The 12,176-nt window shown below is 46.7% G+C and overlaps 1 protein-coding gene across 1 annotated transcript in view; it reads left to right on the top strand.

The window, feature by feature from the left end:
* MAN1C1 (mannosidase alpha class 1C member 1) overlaps positions 1–8,007 on the top strand; it is a 69,145-nt gene extending 61,138 nt beyond the window's left edge. The window contains exons 9-13 of the mRNA XM_075522450.1: positions 91–206; positions 360–579; positions 2,766–2,938; positions 3,772–3,887; positions 4,560–8,007. Coding sequence (XP_075378565.1) covers positions 91–206; positions 360–579; positions 2,766–2,938; positions 3,772–3,887; positions 4,560–4,677 — 743 coding nt within the window. The 3' untranslated portion in view covers positions 4,678–8,007. The remainder of the gene's footprint in view (positions 1–90; positions 207–359; positions 580–2,765; positions 2,939–3,771; positions 3,888–4,559) is intronic.
* The last annotated feature ends 4,169 nt before the right edge of the window (positions 8,008–12,176 follow it).

Raw genomic sequence — 12,176 nt, forward strand, 5'->3', positions numbered from 1 at the left:
TTAAATAGGACATGGTTGTTTGCTCTTTGTAAAGCACCCGCTCATTGTATATCATGAACCTGAAGTTCTTTTCTGGCTTTCCCACTACAGACCATGTCTCCATTGGGGGGCTTGGGGACAGCTTTTATGAATATCTCATCAAATCTTGGCTGATGTCAGACAAGAAAGACTCTGAAGCTAAAAAGATGTATGACGATGCACTAGAGGTAAGGAGCAGGTTGCTGCTCTGTAATTTTTGTGGGGGACATTGTTCATCAGAATGTTTCAGGCAAAAATGTCTTAGATCTTTGGGTTTCCTTGGTATTCCCTCCTCACCCTGTCCGCTAAGTATCCTGAAATCCTGATTTTCATACCTTTAGGCAATAGAAAAGCATTTGGTCAAAAAGTCTGCTGGAGGATTGACCTACATTGCTGAATGGAGGGGTGGCATCTTGGATCACAAAATGGGCCACTTGGCTTGCTTCTCTGGGGGCATGATAGCACTTGGAGCTGAACACGCCGGAGAAGAGAGGAAGCAACATTTCGTGGATCTCGCTGCAGAAATAACAAACACATGTCACGAGTCTTATGCACGCTCAGGTAAACCTGTGGGCTGCCTAGAAAATGTTAGTAAGGGATAGCTTACAGCCTTAGGAGACTCAGCTTTTGTGTGGCAGAGGTTTGCAGCAGGGTATTTAGTGCTTCAGCAGCATCTGCATCCCTGTGTATGATTTTCACTTGTCTCTTCTGGGTTTTCTAGAAGAGAAAGCAATATGTTTTACATAGTGGACAGCTGGAGCAGAGGGACAGGCAGATGTGAGCTCCTGTGGAAGAGTTGGGAAATGAACCCAGAGCTGAATCCTAGTCCCGCCTCCCAGTCGCAGAGCTAGCCTTCTCCTGACAAGACTATAGTTTGAGTCTGTCCTTTCATATCCCTTTGCAGACAAGAAGGGGAGATTAACAAAGATTAATTGCAGGGTGTCCCACTGTATGAAGCAGAGCAGCTGAGAAGCCCAACAGGAGAATGTTGGAGACCTGCAGCTGCTGGTAGGAGCCAAAAAAAAAGAAGTTACTCAGCCTCTCCTGGCTGCCTAAGCAGAGGCTGGCTAAGTCTTTCTATTTCACAAGTCCAGTAAAATTTGTTTCACCACCCAGTGTGCTTATCAGTCAGTGCTTTGGGAGAGCAGTGACTGGTGATGAATGAGAGACTGGGTTAGTTCTCTGCCTGCAGGGCTTTCAGCATGATAAGCTTGCATTGGACTCTGCTCCTTTCTTTGTAGGCATCTCTGCAGCTCTTTTGAGACTGCAGGCAGCGAAGCAGCAGTCTGCTTTCCGGGACCTTGTCAAGCACAGGTCTGTTCCCAAGCCCTAACTGTTCCCAAAGATTGTTTCGCACCTTCACCACATCAGCAAGCCAATATTGGCAGCTGGTGTCCAGCATGTTTGCCCAATAAACTTCAAGCTAACCTGAAATGATGTTTGCAAATAACTCTTTCTTTCCCCCCAGCACTTACAGAACTAAAACAAGCCACCCGAACTAATAACCCTCTGGTTGTGAGTGCCTGGAGCCAATTTTCACCTTCAGCAATATCCATCAGCATAGAAAGGACAGTAGCTAGCCTGCCCACACTGGTTACGGTGCTGTCATTTCAGCAAGCTCATTGTTTTGCAGAGAATGTCTGTGCATGTCACCCTGGCTGTCAGCAAATAGTCCAACTAGCGAGCGCTGTTAGGTCCCCACGCAGACAGGAGGGCCCAGTGAAGGTGTGCAAAATATTTTGAGAAATAAAATGACTCCCTGAAACACAGCCTTGTGGTAGACACATGGGTGCAGCAAGAGAAACCTTATGACATGATCATAAGCAACCTCTGTGCTCAGTTTCCCTGTTTTTCGAATAGGGAGAGGGTTGGTGTTGAAAGTAGGGACCCGAGTGCTAGCTAATGCTTGCAAGAGATTGAGCTTCTCATATAAGGGACACTCAAAAAGACAAAGATACTCTTAATGTTTTATTTATAAAATATCAGTGAAATTGATTAAGCCTTCCCCATCATCCTGATGTCTTCTTTTCAAAGAGGCTGCTAGTGGACCAGAAAGAAAGGCAGAAGAAGTGATTGCAGGTCCCAGGTACCATTTCTTACAGCCTCTCTACTGCAGTGCAGGCGAAATGGCTCAGTCTGGTGGACTGATAATTGCGAAACAAACCCCCTGCCTGGGAGCAGTGTATCAATATCTCTGTGATGGCAGGGTCAGCTGCATGGCTAGATTGTCCTTTGAATGTGTTTTCTCTTTGAGGCTTTAGGACAGGATCTGCCTCTGTTGTTCTTTCTCACCTGGGTTCTGAGTTTGTCTTCAGTGACGAACTCTGCTCTCAGGGTCAAGGGCGGTGCAATTCCTAGGAGCAAATACCAGCCCAGCAGAAGTGCTAGGACATGGGGGAGATTGGTACCTGCCCTCTCCACGCTCAAATCTGGTCCAAGTCTGTGCTTTGTCAGTTGTATCCATCCTCAGAAACGCTTCATCCTCACCAAGGTAGTGCCCAGACGTACCACAGAATGAGCAACACCTGGAGTGGCAGTGGGCACAGCTCATGCACTCTGTGGCGTTGCCCCTGTTTTGACATCAGCTGTGAGGTTGATCTGATAGACAAGCACGACTGAGCTGCTCATCTGACCTCACGCAAGCCTTAGTTAAATGTTGGCAGCCTCAGCAGCATAAAAGCACTTGGACAGTCTGTTTACTTGCTTTCTCCTCAAACTGATCATTGCATGTGTGTGATTCTGTCTAGATACCAAACTCGGCCCTGAAGCCTTTCGCTTTGATGCTGGAACTGAAGCCATGGCAACCAGACTCAGCGAGCGCTACTACATCCTACGTCCAGAAGTGGTAGAAAGCTACATGTACATGTGGCGGCTGACGCACAATCCCAAGTACAGGCAGTGGGGCTGGGAGGTTGTGAAGGTATGGTTGGAAAATTCACAGTAATAACTCTTATAGGCTGCTGGGATTCTTACAAGAATCTTTCCTTCGGTCAATAAAAAGAGCAGAAATTATTTAAATTGTGTTAGACGCTAAGACACGTTAGCAATGGGGCAGGACTATATAAAATAGCTCAATTTAGTGTGGTGTCTCTGTGTCATTGCGAATGTTTTCTTCTCCCTTTTGGGCTACACTAAAATCAATCAGTCAATCAAAACAGTGGAGGTTTATGGAGAGGAGTGCTGCAGACAGCAAAACCTGCTATTAATGTAACAGCCCTCTGCAAAAAGGAGTCAACCTTCTAATTGAATTATCTGGACTGCTCAGAACCAGTGGTTTGTAGTTGGCCAGGGAAAATCAGCAAACCTGTCTTTGCCCTTCGTCTTGTCTTCTTCCCACAAAGACCTCCCAGCCAGAAGGTCCCTCACCTCTTTCTAGCTCCTGCAATAGCCCGTTGGCTGCTGCCCCACATCCTAGCAGGGGCTGCGTTTCAATGGCAGAACTGTCATTTGTCTACTGCCCTGGAAAAGAGGCTCTGCAAGCAGCTGGAGTTGCCACTTGAGATCTGGTTTTGCTGTGTGTAACGTCAAGGTCAATCAATCAACTAACTTAGGTGGTTTATGTTTCTCTTGCTATTTCATTAGAACTAGCTTTATTCACGGAGTCTGGAGTAATCACCACGCTCTTCAGTGAGAGACAGCGGCTACTATAAACCTGGAATTTGATTTGTAAAGCTGACTTGTAATGCAACTGATGATGATTAATGAGTTACTCCATGCTATTGTGTGTTACTGAGATTTGTTTTCCTTTCTCAGGCCCTGGAAAAACATTGTAGAGTAGAAGCTGGTTTTTCTGGCATCCGAGATGTTTACACCACAACCCCAACCCATGACAACATGCAACAGAGTTTTTTCCTCGCAGAGACTCTGAAGTAAGTCCAGTATCACAGAGGCTTTTCAGAGTAGGATAATTCCTGCAGCATCAACACTCTTGTCTGCTTAATAAGTCTCTAATAATAAGGAGGAGGTCTTATCCTCTGTGGGGAAAACTGGGCAAGGCTATGGGTGCTGCAAAGCTTTGGTAGTTTCCTCTTGTTAGAACCACTGCTGTCATTGGTACTCTCGAGGTTTCTGCTCATGTGCTGGATTTAAAGGACTCCTCCTGTGATTTAGAACTGCTCTAAGTGGGAGGCTCTGGCTGCTGAGCTCCCTTGGATTTAGCTCCGATGGTTTGAGACAGCTGTCTCCTCTGCCAGGTTAATGTCCTGCACACAGAGGAAGCATGACTATGGCCTGAATTTGCTGCGCCTTGGTGCAGATCTGCCTTTGCTGGTAGTGTGAGCCAATGTTTGTGGAGTGGCTGAACGCAGATGCCCATCCCATTTTGCCACCTTTGCACCAGGGGTGGTAGTTTCCAGCAGGAGAGTGAGGCAGGGAGCTGGGAAATGTCTCACCGTAAACCGTGGCAGCTGAGGCCAATGGGAGCCCCCATCACAGTCCTGCTGACAGTGCTCGCTTGTGCGTGCTTGGAGTCCCGCTTGAGTTTCCTTTAATCTCCCTTTGTGTCCATCTTCTTCCCACCCACCCTCGCCTTATCACTCCAGGTACCTCTATCTTCTGTTCTGTGAAGATGACGTGCTGTCCCTGGACGACTGGGTGTTCAACACAGAGGCTCACCCCCTGCCAGTCAACCACACGAACTTTAAAGCAAGTGTGCAGTAGCGAGGCTGTTGCCCAGCGCCCTGCTTCTGCAGCATCAGCGGGTTACTGCATTTCCTTTCCATTAAAGGAATTCATGTTGTTCCTAAAATGGTATTTTGGGGCACTAGTCCAATTCCGGACAGTATTATATTGGGGAGATGAAACCATGACGTAAGCACCTTCTTTTCCTCTGTGAGGAGCTCTATTAGCCTGATAATGAGATGTTTATTCTGGGCCATATTGTACACAGTTCATAGACATTCCTTTATACAGAGAATTTATATGAAATCCACTGACTTTGCTTTATAGTGGCCAAAGGACTGGAAGTTTGCCATAAAATAGACTTCACACACACACACACACACATCCTCCTTTCGTTTTTCTGTTTCATTTTTGCCTTTTATATACTCTTGGATTTATCACCTTTCTAATTAACGGTTTTCAATAAACTGTGCTTTCTAGGTGGTAGGCTTTCTAGGCTCTTTAGGAAGGACAGGATAGGACGAGGAGGAAGGGGAGTTGCCCTTTATGTGAGAGAGCAGCTGGGGTGCATGATGCTCTGCCTGGGGATGGATGAGGAGCTGACTGAGAGCTTATGGGTTAGGATTTAAAGAGAGGACAGGTAAAGGTGACGTTATAGCAGGTGTCTGCTATAGGCCACCTGACCAGGAAGAACAAGAGGATCGGGGCCTCTACAGACAGATAGGAGCAGCAGGCTGAATTGGCAGGTCCTGGTCCTCAGGGGGGACTTCAACCCCCTGGATGTCTGCTGGAGGGACAACACAGCAGGACCCAAGCAATCCAGGAGGTTCCTTGAGTAGATTGGTGATAAATTCCTCCTCCAAGAGACAGAGGAGCCAACAAAGAGAGGTGCTCTGCTGGACCTCATACTCACCAAGCAGCAGGGGCTCATTGGGCATGTGCAGATCAAAGAGGCAGCTTTGGCTGCAGTGACCATGAGATGGTGGAGTTCAGGATCCTGAGGGCAGGAAGGAGGGTGAAAAGCAAGCTCACAACCCTGGAGTTCAGGAGAGCAGATTTTGGCCTCTTCAAAGATCTGCTTGGAAGAGTCCTGTGGGGTAAGACCCTGGAGGGAAGAGGGGCCTGAGAAAGCCAGTTAATATTCAACAATCATGTCCTCCAAGCTCAAGAGAGTTCCATTCCAATGAGCAGGAAGTCAGGCAAAAATGCCAGGAGGCCTGTGTGGATGAACAGAGAACTCCTAGCCAAACTCAAACACAAAAAGGAGAAGCATACAGAGGGTGGAAGCAAGGATGGGTAACCTGGGAGGACTACAGAAACGTTGTCTGAGCATCCAGGGATGACGTTAGGAATGCTAAAGCCCAAATGGAATTGAATTCAGCCAGGAATGTCAGCAAAAAGGGCTTCTATAAGAACACAGGCGACAAAAGGAAGACTAGGAAAATGTGGGCCCACTGCTCAACAAGACAGGGGACTTCCAGGACGTGGAAAAGGCTGAAATACCAAGTGCCGCCTTTGCCTCGGTCTTTACTAGCGAGATTGGCCTTTGGGAATCCCAGGTTCCAGAGACCGGGGGGAAAGGCTGGAGCAAGGAAGATGTACCCTTGGTGGAAGAAGATCAGGTGAGGGAATACTTAAGCAAACTGGGTGTACAGAAGTCCATGGGCCCTGAAGGGATGCACCCACAAGTCTTGAGGGAGCTGTCAGTTGTCCTTGCAAGGCCGCTCTCAATAATCTTTGATTGATCAAGGCGACTGGGAGAAGTGCCTGAAGACTGGAGGAAAGCAAATGTCTCTGCTATCTTCAGGAAGGAGGACCCAAGGAACTATAGGCTCATCAGCCTCACCTCATCCCCTGGGAAGGTGATGGAGCAGCTAATCCTGGAAACCATTTCCAGGCACATGAACAACAAAAAATTCTTCAGGAGTAGCCAGCATGGCTTCACCAAGGGGAAGTCGTGCTTGACCAACTTCTACGATGAAATGACTGGCCTGGTAGATGAGGGGAGAGCAGCAGATATTGTCTACCTGGACTTCAGGAAGGCCTTTGACACTGTCTCCCATAAGATCTTCATAGACAAGCTGTTGATGTATGAGGTGGATGAGCAGACAGTGAGGTGGGTTGAAAACTGGCTGAATGGTTGAGCACAGAGGTGGTGATCAGTGACATGAAGTCTAGTTAGAGGCCAGTGTACTGGCCTTAGTGGTGTACCCCAGGGGTCAATACTGGGTCCAGTCCTGTTTAACATCTTCATTAGTTATCTGGGTGATGGGGGCAGAGTGTACCCTCAGCAAGTTTGCTGATGACTCAAAACTAGGAGGGGTGGCTGATATGCCAGAGGGTCGTGCTGCCATCCAGAGGGACCTCGACAGGCTGGTAAGAACCTAATGAAGTTCAACAAGCAGAAGTACAAAGTCCTGCACCTGGGAAGGAGGAGCACCAATATGTGCTGGGGCACCTAGCTGGAAAGAAGCTTGGCAGAAAAGGACCTAGGGGTTCTGTGGACACCAAATTGACCGTAAGCCAGCCATGTGCCCTTGCTGCAAAGAAGGCTAATGGTATCCTCGGCTGCATTAGACAAAGTATTGCCAGCAGGTCGAGGGAGGTGATCCCTCTCCTCTACTCAGCACTGGTGAGGCCACACCTGGAGTACTGCGTCCAGTTCTGGGCTCCTCAGTACAAGAGAGGCATAAGACACACGGGAGAGAGTCCAACGAAGGGCCACAAAGATCATTAAGGGACTGGAACATCTCTCCTATGAGGAAAGGCTGAGAGAGCTGGGACTGTTTAGCCTGGAGAAGAGAAGGCTCTGGGGGATCTTATTAATGTATATAAATACCTGAAGGGAGGGTGCAAAGAGGATGGAGCCAGGCTCTTTCCAGTGGTGCCCAGTGACAGGACCAGAGGCAATGGGCACAAACTGAAACACAGGAGGGTCCCTCTGAACATGAGGAAACACTTTTTTACTCTGAGGGTGACCGAGCACTGGCGCAGGATGCCCAGGGAGGCTGTCACAGTCCTGGGCAACTGGCTCTAGGTGGCCCTGCGTGAGCAGAGGGTTGGACCAGATGATCTCCAGAGGTCCCTGCCAGCCTCAACCATTCTGTGATTCTGTGACTGTGGTGTCAAAATTGTGACTAAATCAAAACCTGTCTGCAAAATTCTTGATCCTAATGTATTTTTATATACTTTTTCTGTGCTCTTAAAACACATTTATCACACATCACATCTCATTTAACTTTCCTTTATCATTTCTGTGTTTTTCTACTTTTATTTGGAACTAAATGTTATGAGTCACTTGTAATAATTTCACTGCTGTAATAGTCAAATCTGTGAAACAGAATAAAAGTCTTGTAAAATAAAAAAGCATGTTTGGGTTGATCCTCTTTAAAGCCATCTGTCAAAGACCTGTTACATCATGCTTGGAATAACTAGGTGACAATACTGGTTGATTTCAAGAATATTTCACAATAGATGTTGATTTCCAGAGTAATTGAGCCAGCGTATGGGCACCAATTCCCATCTGCACCAGCTCCTTTAAATTGCTTGTTCACCATCTGATACGGGTTAGCAGGAGTTCTACTAAATGTCTTCTTTCTCTAGCAAAAAATAAATAATCCCCAGCCAAGTTTGCACTTCAGTATACATTGTTTCTGGAATGAAGTAACAGAAGAAAGAGAAAGGAAAAAATTGAAGCCAGATTCTCCCATGCGTCCGGCCACTGAGCTAGCAGTTTAGGCAGCGTGTCCCCTGTGACTCCAAGCAGGGTGACTGCGCAGAGATGTTCACTCACCACTCCTGTTCTGCCCCTGGCAGTGGTGGGTACCTGCTGAAGAGTTCTCACAACAAGGGCTGGATCTGGGATCAGCATCTTCTCTCCCAGCAGCCTTTCCTCTGGTCACTGCAAAGCTGCGTGGCCCTTGGTGATGGAATGTTTTGTTCATTCTTGTGACGTTCTCTTGATAATTGGTTCATTCAGCAGCTTGGGAAGATAAAGTTGCTTTGAGCAAGTTGTGAAAACAAAAAATGTGTTTCTAAATTCATGCCTTTGTAATTCCCCAAGAGAAATAACCTTGTCAGATGGGGACTTAGCATTATCCCGAGGATAAAGATACTGGCTGGTAAGCTTGGCCTAGAGGAATGGTTATTGGTAAATAAACATCTTGGGAGTGAGTTGTGTTATCCGAGAGATTTGGATACCGGGAAGCTGGTTTAGCTCAGAGGATTTTTATAATGGATTAAGGGAATTCCATAAATAAAAATGTCCTGCTCTTGGAGTAACTCAAAACACTTTGCCTGGCAAAATTTAAACCCCCAAAGTAAATAGTATGGTTCTAGCTTCCTTTAGAAATAGATCCTTGGTGTTACATGAAAACTCTGCTCTTGTTTTCTTTTCCGCACAAGTGAGCAAGAACAGCATTAGTAAAGTCACATACACTTCTAGAGGAGAGCTGCTGCTTTCCTGCAGTTCAGTGGCTGCATCACAAATAGGGAGGTTTTTTAGTTGTCCAGCATGCCTGACGATGTAAAGCTTATTGGTAAGTTTGCTTACCAAGACACTTGAATGGAGCTCAGCACCAGTCACAACAAAAGCTTTTTGTTGCAAACAGCCATGCTTGAAAATTTCCACTCTCGTAGACCACCATTCTGCAAATACTTCTGCCTGTGCTCCCAGATATCCACAGTTAAATCCCTGAGGCCGGTGGATTAATCACACGCATCAAGTTAGGCATGCATGTGTTTAGCAGGAGTAAAAATTTGTTCCAAGGATCAGCTTTGTTCCAAGGCCTGGCCCTGATCCACGACTGAGATTTTTCTGTCCTACGGCAATGCAGGTAACAGAAACGTTTGCCCCGCTGGTGTCTTGAAATGCTTCTGCTCTTTCCTCGTTCCTCTGCACACCTCAAGCCTTGGCTGGATGCTCTTGCTCGAGCAGAGCCCTCAACTCTGCGAGCCCTGTGTGCGGAAGCAGGCTCCGGGATTTCACCTCTCCCATCTTGCACCCACCCTGTATACTTCCTGCTAGGTGAGGGTGGCAGGACTTGGGTTTGTCCAGATGGGAACCCCTTTGTTCTCATACTTTGAGTAGATAAATAAATGGGGTGTTATGTTTGAACCAGAGGTTTGGTTTTAAAGGATCTGGGAAGATGCGTGTCTTTGAGCTGCTTTCCTTCCTTTCAGTCTCAGGCATGTGGGACACCAGTGGGAATTCCATTGTTGATTTATGATGGTTTTTTTCTATTTTTGAGTCACCTTACCAGGAAATGTGACCAGCCTAGGTTATTTCCCATTTCCCCTGTTACATTCAAATTCAGGAGCCGTGATTACCATGTTAATTTTCACCATCAGAACATGTGGCCCTATTTTATGTCAGAAGGAATTTCCTGTAAATGAAGTTCTGATAAAAGAAAGTTGCATTAGTGGTAGAGACGAAAACTAGTAACTATCACTTGTAGAACGGCCGGCTGTTGTTGCCTGGCCATACAAGGAGATAAGACAAAACTATCCTGAAATAAATGCATCTTTTTGTAACCCACACTTCATTTTTTACGGCATTATTAAATTCCCTTGGAAGGCTTTCAGCAGAATTGGTTATTGGATTCAAAAGCCTGGCAGTCATAGTATTTTTCCACATACATTTTGATCTGATCTGTTTATCTGATTGTTTCAGATGTGATGCATCGAGCGCTGGCTCCCAGTGCTAGCAGTTTCAAAGTTTCAGCAGTTACTTCTGAACACGTTTAGGTCTTTGGCTTCACTCCCTGCAGAGCCTCAGACAGGTACTGTGCTGTAATTAGGAATTCTCTCCATAAAACACCCCTGCATTGTAAATGCTTTTGTTTAGTGAGAGCCAGCGTGTGTCAACTGTAAGCGACCCGCCAGATTGGATTGCTTCCTACTAAATAGGAAAGGCCAAGGGGGATTTAGGAATGCAAGCCCATGGGAATTCAGGAGGCATTGGCTCTTGCTCTTCAGCTAAATGGTCTACTTTACTTTGAAATGTCTCAGTCAAACTTCATTTCACCCCACAGCCTTTGCTGGCCATTCTTTTTCCGGGGTGAACTGTATGTTTTCCGTGGCTGTGAAGCTTTGTCACAGTGCATCCCCGCAGCGGGATGCAAGCCCCTCTTCTGCAGTAAACACACCTCCGGTTTTCTTGTCCCCTTTGAAAAGCCCCATGTGAAACCAGACTTGCATACTCCGTGTTCCTTACTGTTTCCCAGAGGATTAGTGGTTTTGGGCCTCAGTCTGGTCAGGACTTGCTTCTTCAGGGGGCTGCTGTTTCCAGGTGCTTTCTCCATTTGTGCACAGAGCTCAGCTTTTAATGCCGCCTTCCATTACACCGTGATCGCTTCGACTTTAAAACAGGCCAGGCTTTCAGACTATAGGACTGGGGCCATCAATTTAAACGAGGACAAGGTTTCTCTGCTCTCGCAACGTGCTGCCCTGGAACCTGGAGTTACTGTGTGTACTCCGACATATGGAAAACCTCTACTGCAAAAAAGGTCGCTCCAAGCTTTTCATCCCTGCTACCAATTTCTCACTATTTTTCTTATTTTCAGCCGGACTCTCTCCCTGCCGGCAAAGGGGAAATCTGGGATAGTTTTTCTGGCTGGGTGAGTTTTCTTGGTGGAAATCTTCCTTGTTATTTCTCTATCACAAGGATTTCCTTTGATACAAGTGTGCCTGGGTGGGCCACACAGCAGATGTCTGGATATTTAAAATTCTTCCTGAGCACTGTAATCTGTAATCTCAAGAACCAGCAGTGTAGAGCCAGGAATTGTTGGTTTTGTTCTCCTTTGAGGAGGATTAGTTCCCAGCAGATGCCCTGAATTATCTCACCTTTTGTCTTTCATTCTTTTTCCTATCAAATAATTCATCCGTTTGTCATCTTTATATGGTCGCTGGTGTCACTGGAAATGGTTCAGATGTAAAATGAGCTCCTCTGCCTCTCACCTAAATGGTATCATTTTGGCTCTGCCAGTCACCCCGTCAGGTCTCCTCCTCCATCTAGGTGTCTGCAGGCTTTGTCATCTCCTATCGCTTCTTGCTCTCGCTTGTTTCTCGAACGCCCAAGTACATTTATCCTGTTTCAAAGCTATCTTGTCCTGTTACATTTTGTGCTCTAAAGGTACTGGCTAGGTTCTTTGAGGTAAGCAAAAGCTCTCCACACCTCACTGCCCAGCATAATGAGTCAGGAAAGTTTTAGAGCACATCTGCTTAAAGTGCTTGAGCACTTAACTCATTCACACCTGTCTGTGCTCCCAGACATTATTTCAATGATCCATTAATTCAGTTCCTCCCATCTCCTCCCCACGGCCCAAGCACTGTTTTTTTGACGGATGGGGAGGTGGAGAGCAAAGAGCGGTGGCAGAGTTTTATGAATGTTTTCTTCTATGGTGGAGCTGGCAGAAGGAACCTTCTCCTCCCTTGGCCATGCAGATGTAACGACATTGATCTGAGTTACAAATATCCCAGTGTTTATTCTGTTGCTGGGCTCCGCGGTCTGGTCCACTGCGTCGCCCAAGCTTGCACCG

The sequence above is a fragment of the Mycteria americana genome, chromosome 21 (genome assembly GCF_035582795.1).
Source record: "Mycteria americana isolate JAX WOST 10 ecotype Jacksonville Zoo and Gardens chromosome 21, USCA_MyAme_1.0, whole genome shotgun sequence".
In the NCBI taxonomy this organism is placed as follows: Eukaryota; Metazoa; Chordata; class Aves; order Ciconiiformes; family Ciconiidae; genus Mycteria; species Mycteria americana.